This window comes from Oryctolagus cuniculus, chromosome 5 (genome assembly GCF_964237555.1).
Source record: "Oryctolagus cuniculus chromosome 5, mOryCun1.1, whole genome shotgun sequence".
Taxonomy (NCBI): domain Eukaryota; kingdom Metazoa; phylum Chordata; class Mammalia; order Lagomorpha; family Leporidae; genus Oryctolagus; species Oryctolagus cuniculus.
The window spans coordinates 62306243-62329616 of NC_091436.1; the positions used below are offsets into that span (position 1 = coordinate 62306243).

The following is a 23374-nucleotide window of genomic DNA, read 5'->3' on the forward strand; positions in this document are numbered from 1 at the left end:
AACTCAACTATTGACCTCTTCCCTTCTCCCCATATGCAAACCTGAAGACTTTCCTAGGACAATAAACAGCAACTCCTTACTTGTATTTACTTGGGCTAGAAACAAGGAGTCACTGACTCTCACACTTCGCCTTCAGTCTGTTGGCTGTACTACCAAAATATTTGGATTCAGGCCTCTTCTCATTGCTCCACTGTTATCACCCTGGTTCAAACCACCACAGTTCTCTCTCACCTGTATTATTACTTTAGCTTCCTAACCAGTCTCTGCTTCTACCCTTGCTTCTCTGTGGTCTAGTGTCAACAATAGACATGAAGTAATCATTTCAAAAAGTCAGATCATGTTCAAAACCCTCCAATGGCTTCCCTGGACCCATGCCACCCACGTGGGAGGCCTGGATGAAGCTCCTGGCATCAGCCTGGCCCAGCGCTGGTCATTGTGGCCATGTGTGAAGTGAACCAGCAGATGGATGATCTATTTCCCTCTAACTCCGACTCTGGAAAATAACTAACTCTTAAAAAAAAAAAAAAAAAAAAAAAAAAAGTCCTTTGAGCCACCTATGTGACCTCTTACTGTCACCTCCTCTCCTGCACTCATTGTGCTCCAGCCACAGTAGCCCCCTGGCTGCTTCTCCAGCACGGGTGGGAGAGCTCCTGCACACAGGCCCTTGCTTGGGCTGGTCTCCGCACCTGAATGCTCTTCCCCCAGGCATCTCCGTGGCTTACTCCCACTCCTACTCCCATATCTTTCCTTTTTATTTTTTTATTTTTTGACAGGCAGAGTGGAGAGTGAGAAAGAGAAACAGAGAGAAAGGTCTTCCTTTGCCGTTGGTTCACCCTCCAATGGCCACCACGGACGGCGCGCTGCGGCCGGCACACCGCGCTGATCCGATGGCAGGAGCCAGGTGCTTCTCCTGGTCTCCCATCGGGTGCAGGGCCCAAGCACCTGGGCCATCCTCCACTGCACTTCCCTGGCCACAGCAGAGAGCTGGCCTGGAAGAGGGGCAACCGGGACAGAATCCGGTGCCCCAACCGGGACTAGAATCTGGTGTGCCGGCGCCGCAAGGCAGAGGATTAGCCTAGTGAGCCGGCGCCGGCCTCCCATATCTTTTCAAAGGGCCCCTAATGATTAGGTCTTCTCTGACCCCCTTGTTTAAGTGAACCATGCCCCCACAACCTGACATTCCCTGCTCTCCTTCCCAGCTGGTTTGCATTTTTCTCCACTGCCTTTGTCTTCACAGGCTTTATAAAGGAGCATTGCCTTTACATTAAGAGCAGTGGGACACTCCTGGATAGTTTCATGCAAGAGAAAAATCTGATCAGATCTGCATGTCCAAAAGGTCACTCTGGTGCTACAGGAACTAATGGTGGAAGACCACTGGGAATAATATACTGTAGTGGTTTTAAGAGATCATGGCAGTATGGAACAAAACTGCTTACGCAGACAGAGGGGAAGGATAACATCAGGGATATTTGGGAGGTGAGACTAGCAGGACTTGGTAATAAATAAATAAAGAATAATGCTTGGGCCAGCACTGCGGCTCAATAGGCTAATCCTCTGCCTGTGGCGCTGGCACCCCGGGTTCTAGTCCCAGTCAGGGTGCCGAATTCTGTCCTGGTTGCCCCTCTTCCAGTCCAGCTCTCTGCTGTGGCCAGGGAGTGCAGTGGAGGATGGCCCAGGTCGTTGGGCCCTGCACCCGATGGGAGACCAGGAGAAGCACCTGGCTCCTGCCTTCAGATCAGCGCGGTGCGCCGCCCGCAGCGTACCGGCCGCGGCGGCCATTGGAGGGTAAACCAACGGCAAAGGAAGACCTTTCTCTCTGTCTCTCTCACTGTCCACTCTGCCTGTCAAAAAAAAAAAAAAAAAAAAAAAAGAATAATGCTTGGTTTTCAAATTTTCACAAGTGGATGGATGGTAGTGTCCTTAACTGAAATATGGTCATCAGTGGTGGTGAAGCCATGAGACGGGTATGGATGAGATCGAGATCACATCCATCTATGCCATAAAAAGGGTACTTTGCCTTAAGAAACTACCCTATCATTTGCAACTGCACAAACAGTAAGCTCAACAAGGTGACAGAAAGGGAATGGCTGTGGGGAGCAACTCGGACTAGACTGTTACTGGAATTAAGACTTATTCTAGGCCGGCGCCGCGGCTCACTAGGCTAATCCTCCGCCTAGCGGCGCCGGCACACCGGGTTCTAGTCCCGGTCGGGGCGCCGGATTCTGTCCCGGTTGCCCCTCTTCCAGGCCAGCCCTCTGCTGTGGCCAGGGAGTGCAGTGGAGGATGGCCCAGGTGCTTGGGCCCTGCACCCCATGGGAGACCAGGAAAAGCACCTGGCTCCTGGCTCCTGCCATCGGATCAGCGCGGTGCGCCGGCCGCAGCGCGCCGGCCGCGGCGGCCATTGGAGGGTGAACCAACGGCAAAGGAAGACCTTTCTCTCTGTCTCTCTCTCTCACTGTCCACTCTGCCTGTCAAAAAAAAAAAAAAAAAAAAAAAGACTTATTCTATGCATCTGCTCTCCCACAATATGGCGCTGGGAGAGGAGGAAACAGCTTCTACACAGCTGCCTCCAGTTCAACCAATAAACAGCAGGACCTGCTCCTGATTGGAGGAGAGCAGCATACTCGGCGTGTGGGTAGCAGAGTTGGGATTGGTGGAAGAGGACCATAAAGGAGGAGAGAGACAACATGCACCAGGAACATCTGAAGGAACACCTGAGGAACATCTGAGGAACATCTGAGGAACATCTGAGCAGCCTCCGAGAGAGCTGGCCGGCGGTGTGCCGCTCCCCCGCGGAAGTGGGGAAAGTGGCAGGGGGAACCGCCCTTCCACCTCCTTCCCGGTAGCAAACCCGGGAGGGCCGAGCAGACAAAAGAACAGCGCAGGGTCCTGTGTCGTTCCTCTGCGAAGAGGGGGAGCGACATAATGGTGCCGTGACTCGGATATGAAGCCTAGGCAGGGTTTAGTGTCGTTCCTCCGTGAAGAGGGGGAGTGACAAATGGCTTTGGTTTTGCTTTTGAAGATCAGTCTTAAGAAGTTATTCCCTTTTAAATTTATTATTCAAACCAGTAGCTTTAGAAAGTAAAGCCAAATTAGGTCAATTAGCTGAACTGGCTCAAGGGCAGATCACTTACTCAAACTGTCTAAAAAAATTCAATTCACAGTACCTCTCTGCAGCTTCAAAAGGCTGTTCTGTCCCCATCTCCCAAATACATACGATTTGGCTTACTGCAGTTTCCTCAAAGCACCCTATCTCTCATTTCTGGCTTGTTCTTTTGGCCTTTACCTCCCTTGAAATAAAGATTTCCCTAACTTTGCACATCTGGGCTACATGATCTCCTTCTAGCCATCCTAGCAATACCAGATTGCATTGCAAGTGCATATTTAACCACTGGTTCTCTAACTAGATAGGACTGTTCCTTTCTCAGTTGTAAATACTCAATGCTTAGGAAGCCTAAATTTTAGAAATACATCTATTCTGCAATACGATGAATTAAAATCGACTCAGATTATTGGTCCACTCATGGCCTTTCAAACCTCAACTTTTCTCAAGCTTAATGACTTTTTTTTTTTTTTTTTAAAGAATGACTCTTTTAAAGATACTAAACTTGGTGGGGTTATGCATCATCTTCATGGCCTTCCCAGAATTCACACTTAGGAATATTGAGGATACTTTTCCTTTCAGTCTTATATAAGGCACATTTGACTACTTGCTTTTAAAGCGCTGTTGAAATTTTTAAAGATTTATTTGAAAGAGTTACAGAGAAGGAGAGGCAGAGAGAGAGAGAGAGAGAGAGAGAGAGAGAGAGTTATCTCCCATCCAGTGGTTCACTTCCCCATATGGCCGCAACCAGACAGGAGCCAGGAGCTTCTTCCGGGTCTCCCACGTGGGTGCAGGGACCCAAGCGCTGGGCCACCTTCAGCGGCTTTCCCAGGCACCTCAGCAGGGAGCTGGATCAGAAGTGGGGCAGCCGGGGGGACTCCAACAGGCGCCCATAAGGGATGCCGGTGCTGCAGGCGGCGGCTTTACTCCAAGGCACCACCCCAGATCTTATTTAACAAAACAAATAAGCCCACAGAACACCCCTGGAGAAAGGCAGAAAACAGTGCAATTGCACAGGGATTTTTAACCCATCCCGCGCGTGTCCACAGGAACCGGCAAAACAGACAGCAGCGCGGGGCCCCCTTTCCAACGCATCTTTCCGTCGTGGTCTTAATCAGGCCGCTCCCACAGACCCTCGGGATCGCGACCCCCAAAGCCTCGCCTGACCACGCCCCCGGACTCGGGGCACCTGCACCAGTCCTTCTCTCGCAGGTCACTGGGAAAAGTCCCCGGATAAGGACCGCAACCTTAGACGGCTTGGTTTCCCAGGTTCCAGAGGAAATGGAGGACGGAGAAAACCCTATCGAGGGGAACATGACGAAAAAGCGCGCAGTGCTTACCAGACCGACGCCCTGGGGCAGCCGCTGCCTCGGCTAACCAGTTGGTTCACAGGCTGCCACATTCAGGTCGCAGTGGCCTCTGGGGGTTGTAGTTTCTGTCGCACACAGACAGCGCCGGCATCATCAGAACCACATTTCCCAGAAGTCAATGCGAAAGTGCCCTGCCTCCTTAAACCTGGAGCTCGCCGGCGCTATTTTTAGGCTAATCTTAAATTTTTAAATTCTTCCAAGGGCGCGTCCGTGTCCTCCTCCCCTGCTTGTGTATAACTCGTGTGTGAGCAAGTCTCAGCACATTCCTGCTCCTTACTTTTCCTCCCTCTTCTCCAGGACAGACTCCAAACGCTCAGGAACGGAAAACGCCCCTCGGCGCGCGCCAAGTGGTTGGGAAGGCGCATGCGCCCTGCCCGCGGTCACGCATGCGTAGCACCCGGCAGCGGTTTGGCGGCCGCGCGCAGCGGACTTGGGGTCTGGAGAGGTAGCCTGGCGGAGGGCGGGGCTTTTTCCAATGGCTTTGCCACGGCGGGTCGCCGCTGCCTGGGCGGGGAAGAAGGCGCTGGGGCAGGGGCAGGCGGCTCCCGGTTAGTGCCGGGCGGAGAAAGGGGAGGGGCTGGGGGGTGAGGACCCCATCTCCCCTCCCTGCTCCCGCCTTCTGGGCCGAACCCCACAGATGGGGCTGGACGAAGGGGCGGGCTTTGCGCCTCGGTCGGGGCCCAGCCGCTCCCGCAGCTCCGAGGACTGCCGAGGCCGCCCCGTGCCCTCTGGCTGGGCGGGCGGTAGGCGAGGGCACAGGGGCCGGAGAAGCGGCGTCTTCCCGGGCGTCCGGAATCGGCCGCGGCCCGGGCCGCTCTCCTTGCCCTTCTGCACGGGGGCTGCGGGAGCCCCCCTGCCGGGAGCGCCCGAGTCTCGGGCCGGGCCGGCCACCGGGCCCGGGGTCCGGCGAACCTTCGCCGCCGGCGTCCAGCGAGCGGCTGAGGCGCTGGGCGGCGCGCGCGGAGGGCGGGACCAGGCGCCGGAGGAGGGGCGGGGTGGGAACGCCGGGGCGAGCCGTGCGGCCGCACAGACAAAAAAAAAAAAAAAAAAAAAAAACCGAATGGCTGGAGCGCGTTCCGCTGCCAGCAGCGTTTTTGGGCAGAGCGCGGATTTGACAGCTCGACGACGTGAGGATATCCGCTGACCCCGCGAGGCCGAGAGCACTTCCCCGAGACTCCCCGTGCCGCGAGGCTGGCGCTGGGCGGACTGCGACTTCCCAACTTTTTTGTTTTTTCCATCTCCGACCCGAAGAGCGCCCCGTGGGTGAAGGAGAAGGGTGAAAAGGGTGCTCGGTCTTGCAGATCGGTTCTGGTTCCCAGCGTCTCGCAGACGTCGTGTTATGACGGCTGCGTTTCGCCCCGGTTTTAGCCGCACGTGCCCCATGTAAGGGCTGCGGGGCGCTTTGGGGGGCATGCCGAAGGGGGACTGAAGACCGTCCAGGCAGAAGCCCGATTGCCATGGCTGAAGGGGAGAATGAAGTGAGGTGGGACGGACTGTGCAGCCGAGATCCCGCTGTCCGAGAGACGGCCCTGGAGAACATTAGGCAGATCGTTTTGCGAAAGACCGAGTGTCTGCGTTCGCTGGAGGGGCCACCTTCTCGTCCACCCGACGGGCATTCGGACGCCGCCTCTGTGGACGGGCTGAATAAGCTGCTCGCTCGGCTACTGATGCTTTCCAAAAGGTGTCCCTTTAAAGACGTGAGAGAGAGGAGTGAGTTTATCCTGAAGAGCGCCCAGGTAAGGAAGCGCACTTTAAGTACGTTGGTCTCTGTGGTCCAGGGACATTTTATTCTTGGTCATTCCCTCGGCCGTCGCTTCCCGTGGGTCGTTTGGTGAGTTCACGAATTGACGCTACCTCTGAAAAGTAGGGTGTGCGGTGGCACATTGAGTGTGGGGCCCAAACCGGACAAGATGGGCTAAAGTAAAAATGATTTTTAAGTGCAAGTAAACAAGTATTGTTTGTAGGGCGAGCTAAGCAGAAGCTGCATTGCTCCTGGGGAAAAAAAAAAAGCACTTGAAAGTTACAGTTAATTGCAAGCACAGATTAGTTTTTCTGTTTCTTTTTACATGTTACTAGCAAGTGTAGCCAATATGCTTTGCACATTGTTACAGTTATGTGTGGAAAGTTTCAGGTTGAAAAGCCTCTAAAATGATAAAGCTTATTAAATGTTTCTTAGTCAGCTTGTGCAAGATAATTAGTGGAACAATTTTCTCTTGTTAAGAAAACAAACCCCCAGAAGCCAGGATGTAGGCTCTAAATGCAGCCTTTCTTTTTTTTTTTTTTTGGAAAAAAAATTATAGAAAATAGCAAAGCCTCTGGTTATAAAGAAGCTAACATCTTCAGGTTGCAAAGTTGGACCCAAATAGGGTGAAAGGTAGTTAACACTTTTATGATAAATTACTTGACCAGCTTTCTCTGTGTCTGCCTAAGTTGTTTCTTTTTCATGTACATACCTACTTATATTGTGAGTCCAGCAGATTAAAACCATTTCATTTCCCCACATTTTGTACTCAATTTATCCTGTCTTACTAGAAAGTTTATTAGGAGGGTTTTTTTTTCTTTAAGCAAAATAATGTTTTTTAGGTATTAAGAATGTTCAGTGATGCTTTATCTGTTTGTCAATCTATAATTTGCTCAATCCACACATACATGTGGTTCAAAGTCATGTATGAGTTTTCAGATTTTTTTATAATTAACGTGGGTATGTATGTAAGCTAAAATTGCCAGTTTTTCTGTAATGGCTTGAATTTAGCTGAAAGCAACAGAAACATAATCATAACCACAGGTGAAGATTGTTTAAGGTCTTGGGGTGTTTATTCTAACGAACACTTTATTACAGTTCAGTTATCCAAAGTTACCAAAAGGAATTGATTTTCTAGATACCTGAAATTTACCCCCTTTAAGCATACAAAGTTATTTTTCTATCAGATTCTAGTGAGTGTAACAACCATTTTTTTTCACAATGGGGTCATCATTATGCACATCAAGTGCTGCTTAGAAGTGTATAGAACTGTACCATATTTTTTGGACTTTTGTAACCAGTTTTTATAGGTTTTCTGTCCTTTCCCGTGCTGTCAGTTTACTTCACGTTGGTCTTTTCCTGACCTTTCATTTTGCTGCTAATTTATAGCAGAGTGGGAAACCAGATAACAGATTTTTAAGAGTTATATTGAAAATAAAAATAAGCAGGTCTGTGCAGTACAGTGTAAAGGGTTTGCAATATTATGGTAAGTAAATGGGTACCTGAGTCAGACCTAGGATCAAATTCTACTCCTTCTTTAATGTACTGCATAACCTTCGGCCAGGTTCTTGACCTTTCTTAGCTTGGATTTCCACATCTATAAAATGGGAGTGACAACACAGAGCTGTTGTGAGAATTAAATGAGACATGGTGGATGCTCCCCTCCTCTATCAGAGATGAAATACATGAACTGTGTGATATGTATTTCAGGACTCATTCACCCTGCAAAAAAAGATTCAAGAATTTTCTCTGCTGTGAAGGTTTCTGATAGACTTACACTCTTTTTCATGTCTGCCTCTATTGTACTGTAGTCCTGCCACAATTATAACAGGCAGTTATATTGTGCTAGCATCACATGTTTATGTGTCTGCCTCCCCCAGGAGGGCTATTAGTTCTCAAGAGTATTGACTGCGACCTGGAAGCTAATAAATAAATATTATTTAAGTGGATGAATGAGTTTATATTTGCCTTCTTCCTGTTTCTTATCAGTCTGAATAGAAGAAGTTTCCAGTTTAGGGAGATTCCACCCCACATCATTCATTCATGTGTGCATTCATGCAACAAATGTTTATTAAACCTCTGGTGACTGGACCAGTGGTTCCAATCTTGACATTCTTCCGAAAGAAGACAGATCATAAAGAAGTAAACAAAAATATTTAGTTTTAGATAGGGAAGACTTCCTTGAGGCAGTGACATTTAAACAGAGACTTGGTGAGTAAATCCTATCCATACCAAAGTGTAGTTTGTAAGGGAGATGTTCCAGACCTGGGGAACAACATGTATGAGGCTCTCATGGCAAGAGAGATCAGATGAGTTTTAGGAACTGGGGGGATGCAGTATGGTTGAAACAAGCAGTTTGAGGGGAGTATGAAAGTTTAAGAGCACATGCTGTGGAGTCAGGCAGACTGGGATCCAGTAATTTGTTAGATCTCCAACCCTGGATAAGCTACATAATCTCTCCTTGACTCAGTTTCCTCATCTGAAAATGAGTATGATGATGAATAATTCCTGCCTCGCAGAGTTGCTGTGAGAATAAAATAATGCTTGCAAATCATAGCATGGTGCTTAGCACATGAGAAATGCTTGGTAATGTCAACTAGTCTTACTCTTATTAAGCAGGAGCTAGACTCCAGAGGGGCTTGTAGGCCACAATCAAGGTTGTAGACTTTACCTTAGGAGCAATGAGAAGCCCATGAAGATTTTGGCAAGATGATGATATAATTGATGGTGTGTTGAAGGATCACTTTAGAAGCTAGTTAGAGTCCAGGGTCAAGAATGGAGGTGCAGCTTTAGTTAGGAGGTTGTCCTGCTGGTCTATGGTAAAAATGATGATGGACTAGGATGTAGTAGGAGAAGTGGAAAAAGGTGAAGGGGCCTGGGAGATAGCAATGAGTTAGAATTCACAGGATATAGTATTTAAGTGGAGTAGGGAGATGAGGAAAATAAAATCAAGGATGGCTCTGAAGTTTCTGGCTTGAACTGGTTGGTGGACAGTGCAGATATGTCCTGACACAAGAATGGCAGGGGCCCACTTAAGGAAAAGATTAGTTGTCTTAGATATGTTGCAGTTAAGGCTCCTGTGAGACATCTGAGTAGAAACAGCTCGCAAGTGGATTTCTACCCTCCACCCCACTACCAATTGTTCTAGTTTTCCTTTTATCATCTCTCACTTCTCCAGGCTTACACCACCTTTATAGCCATCCTCCACATGGATGCAGAGTCATTTATCTGAAGTGAGGAAATGACTATAATACTTTCCTGCCTAAAGCCCTTTATACCGGAATAGAATCTGGACTTCTTGAGAATGTCACATAATGCTTAGTATCATCTGACTCTCACTACCTGTCCAACTTCACTGCCCACACTCCAGCATCAGCCTCACGTGGGAAATGGAATATTAATCCAAAGGTACACTCCATAATGCGTTCTGTTATTCATTAGTAACGCAGCAAAAGCTAAGCTACATGTGTAGTTTCTGCTGCTGTTGCCGGAGGCTTTATTTGCCTTAGGTCACTGTAGAGAAGGAGGAGATGGGAGAGAGGCGGTAGGATGGATTCAACTCCAAATAGCTTACCCTGTAAAGAATTGGCACATTTGGAGATAGTGTCATCTGTTTAAACACCTGTTCTTAATTTATTGACTTGCCATCAACAACACATATAAATCCATCCCACATATTTTTGAGAACTGTTTTGTGCCAATGTAGTCAGGACTGGAAGATCATTATTTGTTACTGAAGGTCCTTTATTCTCAGAGGAGACTTTATGCTGGATTTAGAAACAAACAAAAAAAACCTAAAATCATAACACCTTTCTGATACTCTTACTTGCCTAAAGGATCAGAAATAATAACACTGGCCCACTTTACTAATATAATTCATTGGTGAACTATAGTGTTGGTGATGCATATAATTATGGGGAAAATGTAAGTACATTTGAGTATTACAAGATGATGAGTACCCTAAATAACCAAGTCCTTTTCCAGGAATAATCATTCAATCATTTTTCTATAGTATGAAAAAGGACAACTCTTAAGTTTTCGTGTAAACTTGCAAGCAGTTAGCACTGTCTGGAAGTAATTTGGCTTACAATAGAAAATTTTGACTTAAGTAATGAAAGTGAGCCCTTATAGAGTGCCTCTGATGCAGATACTACACACCACCAGACCCTAGTCTTCCACAGTGTCTGTCTCATTCCCTTAGCTCCCCTTGACTAATGAGTTTTCTTTGCACTGCTTTGATGATTGCAAACCAACCTCTACTAAAATTAATTCACCAAATTGAGGGAGTAGTGCATTAGGTCCAGCTGGTCCCATAGGATCTCAGATAAGGGTCTCTCATAAGGTCATTTATCTCCTCTATTGATAACATCTTGATGTTAGGTCTTGTCTTGGGCGTTCTTTTTCGGGAACCCCAGGCACTAAGCAAAAAGTAACTATTACCTGCACACAGCCCTCAGACCCACTGGAGCCCACTTTGCCATCATCACAATTCCCAAAAGACCAGGATGGCTATTCATTCACTGCCCAATCGAAGGAGGAACACGAGTACTGTGGGCCAACCAGACACCCATTCATGAACTGAACATGCACCTGTCAACCCCAGCTTCAACCTATAAGATTTTATATCCTTAACATCTCAGGGAGTCAGCAATTAAATGACAGCTGCAAGTACTCCTTGCTGTGTACTTTGCAAATAAATAACTACTTTCTTCCACCAACCTGATGTCAGTGATTGGCTTGCTGCACATTGGGCCAATAGATTCAAGTTTTGGAGTTGAGGATAGTAGCAAAATATTTTATTTGGTGGGTAGGAAGACTGTCATTTAGTGAAGTAATTGAAACAGTTGCTGAGTTTGATGTACTTCTGCAGTTGTTAGAATTGCAGGTGGAGTTGGAGTATCTAGTTGGTATCCAGTTGGATAATTCAAGTTTGTAGATCTAACAATAAGTTTATTTCACAAAATAGATCTGGAGGTTGGGCAATTCTGTGCTTGATTAATTGATTCAGTGGCTCAGCTACATTACCCTTTTGCTTTCCATCTGTTTTTGTTCTCCTTTGCTCAGCCTGGTAATTGATGTCTCTCCTCATGGTTGCAAGGCTGCTACAGCAGTTCCAGGCCCACATGCAGTCATGACCATCTGCAGCTAAGAAGAAAATAATTTCTTCCCTTGTGTCTATCAAAGAAGAAAAGCTGTTCCCAGAAACCCTCCAGCAGACTTCCTCTGGATTTCTATTGGCCAGGATTGGGTCATGTGTCCTTTTAAAGCCAGTCACTGGCAAGGAAATTGAACATTTCTATTTTTAATTTGGACGAATGAGTTTTCAACCCTAAGGGCTAGGAGACCCTCTCCGCCAACCCCTGATTGCTTTAACAGAGAATTCTGTTGGTGAGAAAGGAAGGGGACAGAAGGTCTACTTAGAGGTGTCCTTTTCAAAGCTATACATGTATCTAACTAATTTATCACTTGATCTAGGTGTCATTTAGATTTTGTTCAAAGTGCACTTCATTTATTTATAATAGAGCTATGAAATATAACCTGTAACAGAATAGGGGCATTTTAGAAGCAAACTTGGTTTTTTGAAATGATTGCTTTGCTTTGATTTCTTTTTTACTGCCATCTACTCAAAGCCAAAAGCTAAAGGTTGTGCATCTCAAACATTCACTGCTGACTCTTAGGTATCACAGCAAATATAAGAGTCCTTTTTCAATATTTACGCTTTGTGTCTCTCTTCTGTATCCACTGTTTTCTGGCCTTTTTTATTTTATGGATGCCCTAAAAACTTGATCTTTTTTCCTCAGAAAGCCCGTGGCTTACTTGTCCAATCAGTGCTTTCTCTTCTTCCTTCTCCTTGGTCACTTTCTTTCCCTGCTTTTGAGCTAGAGGACAACACCGTTTACTCTTAGGGCTTTGTTTTTGTTTTTGTTTTTGAAGGTGTGTGTGTGTGGGGGGGGGGTGTTGTTCTTTGGGTAGACAGTGTGAAGAAACTGAAAGTAAATCTTTTTATTCCCCCTAAATGGTTTGAAGACTCAGTAAAGAAGCAGTCTTTAAAAAACAAAAACCAGAAACTCTGGCATACAGGACGAATCATATCTGCAGTGTCTACCCTTACTGTCCTCTTTATATATATAAATATATCCTGCTCTTTTGTTGGGACTCTTCAGAAACATCGAAACAAGGAAACCTTTTCAAGTTCTCAGATTTCGTGTATTTTATTTCTATTCCATGCCCCAAATAACTTCTAACATGAAAAAACCAAAATGTTTAATTTTAAAAATATTTCTCTAACATAATTTTGCTTATAAATGGGATGCACTATTTTATATGCAAATTAGATGTTAAACATGTATTACCTTTCAGCTAATGGGTGGTTCATGACATCACGTGAGATCCTCTGAAACAATAGTTTTGCTTAGTTAGAATTTTTTTCACCTTTAGTTATAAGCCTTTAAAGTACCATATATACAGATTATTTCTGGAATAGACAATTCAGAAAGTAAGTGTGATGCTCTGTTTGTTTCACAGCTATATTTATTTTCCTTTTTCCAAGCCTTAGAACTTTGTAAAGTATCTTTTTACCATTTGAATAGGTAATAAATAATTCAAACAACCAACTTAAAGATGTATTGAAACTTGGAGCTGGCAGAGAGTGCCTGTGGAATCTTGGATATAATAAAATATTCTAAATCACTTAAAAATTGAAAAGTATAGGTTCTGTTTACTGTTACATGTTGGTCATAAGAATTTTTCATGTTTATAAACAGGTTGGGGCCAGTTTTGTGGCACAGTGAATGAAGCCACTCCTTGGGACATGAGCATCCCGTAATAGAGCAAAGATCTGAGTCCCTGATACTCTGCTTCTGATCCAGCTTCCTGCTAATGGGTCTGGGAAGGCAGTGGATGATGGCCTAAGTATTGGGGTCCCTGCCATCGATGTGAGGGACAGGATGGAGTTCCAGGCTCCTATCTTTAGCCTGGCCCAGCCCTGACTGTTGAGGGCATCTGGGAAGTAAACCAGCTGATGGAAGATCCCATATCTCTGTCTCTCTTTCCCTCTCTCCCTCCCCCCCTCCTTCTCCATCTCCTTCCCCTTTTCCCTCTCTTTTTCTCTCACTGCCTTTCAAGTGAATGAAAATAAATAAATAAATAAAGCATTAAGCTATATGGTTCAGATAGTCACGGTGTGGGAACATTATTTCATCCTTGGCTGTTTTTTTTTTTTGTTTTTTTTTTTGGTTCCTACACTCACTTAAACCAATGTTGACAAATTTCATTAATATACCCACTTAAATAATTGTTGATAAAGATACATTTACCATAAAGCTAGCATATAGAGGAAAAAAGTTTTCAAAGGATGCTTGTTTTGGAGGTTAGTGTTTGACCTAGTGGTTAAGATGCTTATTGAGATGCCCATATCCCATAATCAGCTGCTCCTGATTCCAGTGTCCCATCAATATTTATTTATTTTTTTGAAATGCAGAGTGGCAGAGAAGGAGAGACAAAGAGAGAAGGACATGTTCCATCTGCTGGTTTACTCCCCAAATTCCCTCAACAGCCAGAGCTAGGTCAGGCGGAAGATAGGGGCCAGGAACTCCCATGTGGGTGGCAAGAATCCAAGTACATAGACCAGCATTTGCTGTCTCCCAGGTGCATTAGCAGAAAGCTGGACTGGAAGACAGTGTAGCCAGAACTTGCACCAGGCATTCCAATATAGGACTTGGGTCCCTTAAGCTGGAGCTTAATCTGCTATGCCACAACACCCATGCCTGCCATCTCAACAACCCTAATTGACATCTTATTGTTAAATGCTGTGTGTGTGTTACTGCTTAACTCAGTTTGTGACATACTTTTCAAATAGATTAAAAACAAGCTTGAATTTATAAAAAAAATGAATTTTGACAACGTAAAAAGTGTATCTTTTCATGCTCTAATGTTTTATTTAACTTTGTAAAAAAATCTCATGGAATGCAATGAAATATGTAATTATCTTGGAAAACCTAGATATTTTTATTTTTGAAAGATTTATTTAAAAGATTTATTTGAAAGGCAGACTTGCAGAGAGAAGGGGTAGAGAGAGAGAGAGAGAGGAAGGGATCGATCTTCTATCCACTGGTTCACTTCCCAAAAGGCCACAACGACCAGGGCTGGGCCAGGCCAAAGCCAGCAGCTTCTTTCAAGTCTCCCCATGGGTGGCAGGGGCCCAAGCACTTTGGCCATCTTCTGCTGCTTTCCCAGGTGCAACAGCAGGGAGCTGGATCAGAAGTGGAACAGCCAGAACTCAAATCAGTGCTCATATGGGTTGCCAGACTTGCAGGCCATGGCTCAACCTACCACAGCACAGTGTTGGCCTCAGTTTTATTTTATTTTAATTTTACCCTTTTTTTTTTTTTAAAGATTTTATTTATTTATTTGAGGGGTAGAGTTACAGACAGTGAGAGGGAGAGACAGAGAGAAAGGTCTTCCGTCTGTTGGTTCATTCCCCAATTGGCCGCAATGGCTGGAGCTGCGCCGATCCGAAGCCAGGAGCTTCTTCCTGGTCTCCCATATGGGTGCAGCAGCCCAAGGATTTGGGCCATCTTCTACTGCTTTCCCAGGGCATAGCAGAGAGCTAGACTGGAAGTGGAGCAGCCAGGACTAGAACCAGTGCCCATATGGGATGCCGGCGTCGCAGGTGGAGGATTAACCTACTGTACCATTGTGCTGACCCCAATCTTAATCTATTTTAAAATTTTATGTATTCAAGGGGTGAGGGGAGAGATGTTCAGTCTTCTAGCCTACTTTCCAAATGATGAAAATAGCCATTGTGGTCAAAACAGGGAGCCAGGCACTCAATCCAGATCTCCCACATGGGTGGCAGAACCCCAACTACTTAAGCTATCACCTTGCTTCTGAGGGTCTGCCTTAGCAGGAAGCTGGAGTTAAGAAGGTAGGTATTGAAATCTCACCTTCTGATGTGGGACATCAGAAATGGGCATCCTAATTAGCCATTTAACTGGTAGGCTAAATGGCTACTCCTTACCCTAATTATAATTTAAAAAATGAAAGGTCTTCCTAGAATTATAAATTATTACTTACTCATATATTATCAAGTGATCTGAAGATAACTTCTTAAACTTTTAAGCCATATTAATGAGAAATAAAATTTATATGTGAGCTTTGTGAGTTACATTATCCAAATGAACTTTCATATGTATTTGTTTACTAAACATTCATTTAGTGAGTAGTATTCACACAGTGTTTTAACAGAAAAATAGTTTCAATTGACAAGCTAACAAATATATATGCCTTTTAAAAATAAGCCATATGGCTGGGATGATTTATTAATTCTGTGTGTAACATTCAGTAAAGTCTAATTAGAATCTTAGTTTGCCCTACAAAAAGTGAGCATTGACTGTTTTGGTACTTCAGTTTGACAAGGATTACACACTTGTCTTTAAATTTTAAATGATTTCATTTTCTAGCAAGTTGGCAGGTGTTAGCTGTCTATAATTATAACTGAGTAATTTTTCAAATGCTATTCATAGCCTAAACACAGCAAGAAATTCTTCCGATCATGTGATAAAGACTAAGCCTTGCAAAATAGTGGTAGGGTGATATGTTCAATAGTTTTGAAGGACATACTTAAGAGAAACTTTTCAAAAGTAAAAAGCAAATTAAATGATGCAGTTTTTTATAAAATTAAATGTCAAAATCATTGATACTGATTACTTTTTAAATTAAGATTTATCTGCTTTTTAATCTAACAAGTTAATACATTGACAAATTATGAAATATAACCTATCTATTCAGTTTTGTTATGACAGAGGTTCTGAGTATGAAAAATAATTGCAATGTTATGGGGCCGTTTAGATTTTACCATTGAACCTACTGAATTATTTATTCTCATTTCATTCATGTGATATTGATTGTATACCAACTATATGCCAAACACTATTTTTTTGACATAGGAAATAAAAGTTTCACTTCCTTTAACAAAGATTTTACTTTACATTTAAAAAAATTTATTTATGAGGCTGAACTATAGCAGTTTAAGCTGCCTCCTGCAGTGCTGGCATCCCATATGGGTACCAGTTTGAGTCCTAGCTGCTCCATTTCCTATCCAGCTTCCTGCTAATGTGCCTGGGAAGGCAGCAGAGGATGGCCTGTGTGCTTGGGCCCCTGCACCCATGTGGGAGGCTGGGGGAGGCTCCTGACTCTTGGCTTTGCTCTGGCCCAGGCTTGGCCGTTATGGCCATTTGGGGAGTGGGCCTGTGGATGAAAGACTTTTCTCTCTATCTGCCTCTCCCTTTCTGTAACTCCACCTTTCAAATAAATAAATACATCTTTAAAAAATTTATAAAAATTTTATTTACTTGTTTACTTATATGAAAGGCAGAGAGACAGACAGGTGGAGAAAGATCTTCCAACTGTTGGTTCACTCCCCACTTGCTTTAGACATCTGGGCCAAACCAAAGCCAAGAACCTGGAACTCAGTCAACCTCTCCCACATGGATAGTAGAGACTTGAGCCATCATCTGCTGCTCCCCAGTGTGTGCAATAGCAGGAAAGTGGATCAGAAGCAGGGGCAGGACTTAACTGCAGGCACTCTAATATGGGATGCAGGCATCTTAAGTGGTGTCTTAACTGCTAAATCAAATGCATGCTCCCAGACTCTAGGTTTCTTTTTTTTTTTTTTTAAGATTTATTTATTTATGTATTTGAAAGGTAGAGTTAGACACACACACACACATCTTCCATCCACTGATTCATACCCCACATGGCCACAAAGGCCGGAGCTGGGGTGATCTGAAGCCAGAAACCAGGAGCTTCTTTTAGGTCTTCCACATGGTTGGCAAGGGCCCAAGCACTTGGGCCCTCTTCCTCTGCTTTCCCAGGCACATTGGCAGAGAGCTGCATAGGAAGTAGAGCAGCTGGGACACAAACCAGAACCCATATGGGGTGCTGGTGTCACAGGCTGAGGCTTTACCTGCTATACCACAACACTGGTCCTGAGGGTTGCCTTTTTTTTTTTTTTAATTAATTAATTTATTTGAAAGGCAGAGTTAGAGAGAGACAGGTCTTCCATCCAGGGGCTCACTCCCCAAATGGCTGGAATGGGTGGAGCTGGGCTGGTCCGAAGCCAGGAGCCCAGAGCTTCATCTAGGTCTCCCACATGGGTGGCAGGGCCCCAAGTACCTGGGCCATTCTCTGCTGTCTTCCCAGGCCATTAGCAGAGAACTGGATTGGAAGTGGAGCAGCTGGAACAAACCAGCACCCATATGGATGCCAGTATCACAGGCGGGTTTACCCACTATGCCACAACGTGGACCCCTTTTATTTGATTGTTAAAACTACTCTGTGAGGTTAGAGTTATTGCCATCTTCATTTTGCAGATAAGTAAACAGAAGTTCAAAGAGTTAGTCATAACTAACTTGTACCGTATTCTGAAGATTACAGAATGCTGTACCAATATCATCTCTAACTTCTACAATCTACTCACAAGGTAGATAGTAAAATGTCAATTCACAGATGAGGAAACTGAGATGATGGAGGTTTATTTATTACTTATTCATGAGCACATGGCTGGTAAACCCCCATGATCTTTAAACCACTCTGAAGTATTTTGTGGCTATTTGGTGAGTGAGTCATACTCTTTCTCTCTGTCTCTAAGTCTGCCTTTCAAATAAATAAATATTTAAAAAAGAAAAAGGAATAAAATGAACATGTAGAAGTGGGCCTGGCACACAATAAGTGCTCAATAAATACTGGTGATGGTGATGATGGTTAGCTTAAGTCTTAGAGCTAATGAGCTGGATTCCAAACTGGCATTACTTTAGGAATGGTCAGCCTTGCCTTTTATGTATTCTATTTTCATACATCCCACATTTTGTATCTGTGTATATCAATACCACTAATTGCCTTTTGTCACATTAAATTCAGTTTCCGTACATTAGCTGATAATGCTGATGTGATGTCCAGCTGTGTCTTGGGGTCTTCCTAACCAGACACTGCCCCAGGGTGAGTGTTGGACTTGCACGGACGTCAGCACTGTCTGAAGTTTACAGTAGGGCTGATGGGCTGATGGCAGATCTGTAACAGCCACTCCCTCATTGAGGGCTAGCAGCATTTTGGTATGCCAGCATGGCACCAGTGGGAAGGGGTAACAGGCAGCTGCATGTGTCATCCAGATGGCCAAGTACACTTTGAGAGGTCCATGGCTAAAGCTTGCTCCTCAGTGCCTGGACAGCTTTAGAGGATTATAGGCAAGACTACAGGCTGGAATTAGTCAACCCTGGGTCTAAGTGCTGCTCTGCCAAAGTCTGTGACTTGGGGCAAGTTACGTAACCTCCTTAAGCCTTAATTCTCTCACAGAGTTGTGAGGTAACATGTGCAGTGCTTACTGGAAACCAGTAAGTGCTCAGGGAATGTTAACTCTTAGTACTCCCTCTGAGGGAGGGGCTGGGAAGTTGAACCCTCTGGCTCAGTATGCCCTTCGAGTTTCCCAAGTCTCCAGCAACCGAGACAGTTTTCACCTGCTTTTCAAGTTGTCTTGTCTTAGGAGAAATAGCACCCCATAGGAACCATAAATTAATGATTTCATAAATATTTTAGCTCTCTGGGGACTGGGTTCTCCTTATTTAATGTCTGTTACTACACTTAGAAACATTTGACTTTCCAATTTATCATCAGGGATGGGCATTTAGCCTAGTAGTTAAAAGCCTGTTAGGACACCTGCATCCCATGTCAGAGTACTTGGGTTTGACACTCACCTCCTGACTCCAGCTTCCAGCTAATGCAGATGCTGGGAGGATGCAGTGGTGGCTGAAGTAGTTGGATTCCTGCCACCTACATAGGAGACTTGGATTGAGTACTTGTCTCCTAACTAAGTGCACCTCTTACCCCCTCAACCAAAACCACCACCACTGTAGGCATTTGGGGAATGAACCAGCAAATGGGGGAGTGCTCTTGCTGTCTTTCTCTCTGCCCTTCTCCCTCCCTCTCCTATCCTCCTCCCTTCTCATTTTCTCTGTTTCTCTGCCACTCACATAAAAAAAATTTTTTTTTCAGTATGTCTTCAGGGACACACGATATAGGAAAGCAAGTGAGGGCTTGTATGCCAGTGTTGTCAGTAATCCTGTGAGGCTGGTGGATTCATGTCTAATACTCCCAGCAAGTCACTGTCTACAGGCAGTGCTTGCCTGGAGGGTCTACTTAGGACACAAGAGCTGCCAGTGAGGGCCTGGCATATTAAGCAGAAAGTCCCCCAAACAGTTTTTGCACTCTCACCAGACCAGAGAACTTGATATAATTTAGAGTGATATAAGTAAGCAAAGATTACATTGCCAAAAATATACCCTGTAATAGGTGACAGGACTTGAGATTTTGTATTCATGTTTGATATCTAAGATTTGTTTAATAGCATGTGGCAGGTGCCTTTGGGGCCCCTCCTAAGTTCCCATGCATGTCTCATTATCTCTTACATATCGGGGTGGATATATGGCTTGGGGGAGTATGAGGAGCAGTGTGGTGGTAGCAGTTGACTCCTTTCTACTGTAAAATGTGCCAAGTTATTTTAAATCGTCTTCAGTGGTCTGTATGCTTTTGGCTATAAAAAGAATAGGCATTCTGTACATTAAGCCTAGTTCTTAGCCCTTTTCATATTTTATCCAGTTTTCACATTATAAAGGTGATATTATTATCCCCATTTGTGTATTATGAAAAATCAAAGCACAGAATTTGGATAAGTAACTTGCACAAGATATCATAGTAAATGAAGAGCCAAATTTCAAGCCCAATTCATGGGACTGAAGAATCCGTCTGTTCATCATTAAATCACATTATTGGAATACAAATTTAATAAATAAAGATTCCTAACAGTGAAAATATACTGCTCTTTTTCCATATTATTTTTCCTTCAAGATGAAACTCAAAATTCTGATATTTCTAGAAGAAACCACAATCTCAGATGTTGTTAAATTGCATATCAAATTCTTATTTAAACACTGACCCATCTGAAATTGTAGCTTAACCCTACTGAATCTTCCTGTTTCTCTGTGGTGTGTACTTTTCATTATGTTGTCATTATCAATTTCAGCTGATTGCCAGGAGTCTGGACAGTGATCCTGGAAATAGGGTATATAAAAGATTTATCTTGTAGAGATTCTAAGCAGGATGACTTCTTTAATGCACTACCCCAAAGAAAATTTGGTATATTTCCATGAGTAATAGACTCAAGATTAGCTTTGAATGTTAAAAGAGCATTCTCCTAGCTAGTTCATTGTTGCCATGACAGTGCTGGCAGTGCAAGTGTTGTAGTAACTCCTTGCAATGATCTTATTTTAGACCCTAACGTTTGCAGGGCTGAACGTCCCCTTCCCCGCCCGCAAGTGACTCTAGTGGAAAAGTACTGGTTTTATAGCTGGCTTCTAGTTTTGTAGCTGAAAGACTGCACTATTGTGGGCTTAAAAAAAAAACAGTGTAGGAGTGTTGAGTATTTTTCCTGTGGATTATGAATGTTTAAAATCTCCCAAAATATGGTATTGCATTACATGTCATACAGTAAGTTGTTTACAGCTAAAAAGAAAAGGAGCCTCAATTGTCTTTTTTAGAAATCAAGCCCAGATTGTATAATTACACTTGAGCTCATATAGAAATGATTTTTCCATTTGTATTGTCTCCCAGGCATACTTAAAAGTTTTCAGATTCTTCTGTTTTTTTTTTTTTTTTCAATTATTTTGGAAAATTGTTGTTAAAAACATAAAAGATTGTGTTTGTTTAAACAGTTGTAGAAAAGTAGTTTTTCCATGTCCTTTCCAGAATTCAGCATTTACCTGCTTAAATTGGAATAGTTTAATCTTGATGTTTGACATTGTGAGCTCACCTAAGTTATGTGATGATTTTAACAAATTATGCAATTTGAAGTGGATATCTGAATTAAGAGAATTGTTCAAGTGCTTTTAACTTTGTTGCCTGTTTTGTGCTGTAGATTTTTGAACACTCCATATTTTCTAAATGTAAATCCTATTGTAGATGTATCACTAAGCATAAAATAGCTTCAACTCATAGTTGTAGGTGCCATGTAGGGACTGGAGCATCTGTGAATTTTGGTATCCTGGGGACTCCTGCAACTAATCCATTCCCCTGTGGATACTGGGGAATAACTGTGCTACCTTAAAGCTCAGTTCAGCTTCTTCAGATGTTGAGGATTTAAAGATAACTTGCATTACTGGGCTCATGTTGATATTGGAATATGAACGGGAGGCAAACACTTTAGTTTTTTTTTTTTTTTCAGTATCACATAGAAAATAATTTTCATTTTTTTAAAATATTTATTTATTTGGAAGTCGGAGTTACACAGAGAGAGAAGGAGAGGCAGAGAGAGAGGGAGGTCTTCCATTTGCTGGTTCACTCCCCAGTTGGCTGCAATGGCCGGAGCTGTGTGGATCAGAAGCCAGGAGCCAGAAGCTTCTTCTGGGTCTCCAACATGGGTGCAGGGGCCCAAGGACTTGGACCATCTTCCACTGCTTTTCCAGGTCACAGCAGAGAGCTGGATCAGAAGTGGAGCAGCCGGGATTCGAACCAGTGCCCATATGGGATGCCGGCACTGGAGGTGGCAGCTTTACCCGCTAAGCCACAGTGCCACCCTAGAAAATAATTTTCTAAACAAAAATTGACCCCAGGCTTCAATTTTACTTGACCTTTCCATTAAACAGTGAGACTTAATAAGAGATATGTTTTATTGTTATTCTCTTAGTACTAATTATTCATTTTAAGGACTAATTCCAATCTACACTAGTATTTGATGGCTCTCTTTTTTGAACTTTGGAGGGAGATGTGTAGTAACATATTAACATGCAAACTCTGAGATAACTATTCTTTCATTTCTGTGCTACATATTTATTTTTACTGGTTGGAAACTAAATTATGGCTAGTTTCTTCTCCTTTGTTAAAATCCTTAATGACAGGGTTGTCATTTTTACCCTGAAACCCATAGCACCTTGATAGCTCATCTACCTCTCCATCGAAAACCAAAATCAATCTCCTTTATTAAAATAAGAATTCATTTTTTAAAAGTTTTATTTTATTTTTAAAATTTTTTTAAGATTTATGTATTTATTTGAAAGTCAGAGTTACACAGAGAGAGAAGGAGAGGCAGAGAGGGAGAGATCTTCCATCCGCTGGTTCACTCTCCAATTGGCCACAACAGCCTGAGCTGCGCTGATCTGAAGCCAGGAGCCAGGAGCTTCTTGCAGTTCTCCCATGCAGGTGCAGGGGCCCAAGGACTTGGGCCATCTTCTGCTGCTTTCCCAGGCCATACCAGAGAGCTGGATGGGAAGTTGAGCAGCCAGGACTTGAACTGGCGCCCATATGGGATACCGACACTGCAGGCAGCGACTTTACCTGCTATGACACAAGCCGGCCCCCAAAGTTTTATTTTATTTATTTGAAAGGCAGAGTAACAGAAAGAGAGAGAGAGCTAGAGGGATAAATTTCTATCTACTGGTTCACTCGCAAATGACCACAGTGCCAGGGCTGGGCCAGGCCAAAGATGGGAGCCAGGAGCTACATCCAGGTCTCCTATGTGGATGCGGGGGCCCAAACACTTGGGTTATCTTCTGCTGCTTTCCTAGACACATTAGTAAGGAATTGGATCAGGAGCGGAGCATCAGGGACACAAACTGATGCCCATATGGGATGCCAGTTTTGCAGGCAGCAACTTAACCTTTTACTCCACAACACAATGCCAGCCACAAGAAGTCATTTTAAATCTTTGTGTCTAGGCTGACACCACCGCGGCTCACTAGGCTAATCCTCTGTCTGCGGCGCTGGCACCCTGGGTTCTAGTCCTGCTCGGGGCGCCGGCTCTGTCCCGGTTGCTCCTCTTCCAGTCTAGTCTCTGCTGTGGCCCGGGAAGACAGTGGAGGATGGCCCAAGTGCTTGGGCCCTGCACCCGTATGGGAGACCAGGAGGAAGCACCTGGCTCCTGGCTTCGGATTGGCGTGGTGCGCCGGCCGTAGTGGCCATTTGGGGGGTGAACCAACGGAAGGAAGACCTTTCTGTCTCTCTCTCTCTCTCTCTCTCTCTCTCTGTCTCTCTCTCTCACTGTGTAACTCTGCCTGTCAAAATAAAAAAATCTTTGTGTCTGACACTCTTCTGGCACTTCGGAGGGGGAAAAAAAAG

General features: G+C 44.2%; 2 protein-coding genes across 14 annotated transcripts in view; one reads left to right on the top strand and one right to left on the bottom strand.

Moving 5' to 3' along the window:
* The window catches only part of CEP57L1 (centrosomal protein 57 like 1), a 61485-nt gene extending 56598 nt beyond the window's left edge, over nt 1-4887 (bottom strand). For 5 of the 12 annotated variants that reach the window (XR_007922873.2, XM_051854452.2, XM_051854455.2 and 2 more), the window contains exon 1: nt 4444-4582. The gene's annotated coding sequence lies outside the window, so the exon portion shown is untranslated. Of the gene's footprint in view, nt 1-4443 lie in introns of all 12 variants that reach the window. The other 7 variants (XM_070073727.1, XM_051854453.2, XM_070073730.1 and 4 more) reach the window with 4 other exon arrangements.
* A 536-nt stretch (nt 4888-5423) lies between these two features.
* The window catches only part of SESN1 (sestrin 1), a 116586-nt gene continuing 98635 nt past the window's right edge, over nt 5424-23374 (top strand). Inside the window, exon 1 of one of the 2 annotated variants that reach the window (XM_008263340.4) lies at nt 5424-6209. In XM_008263340.4, coding sequence (XP_008261562.2) covers nt 5931-6209 — 279 coding nt within the window. In that variant the 5' untranslated portion in view covers nt 5424-5930. The remainder of the gene's footprint in view (nt 6210-23374) is intronic. The other variant, XM_070073725.1, reaches the window with a different exon arrangement.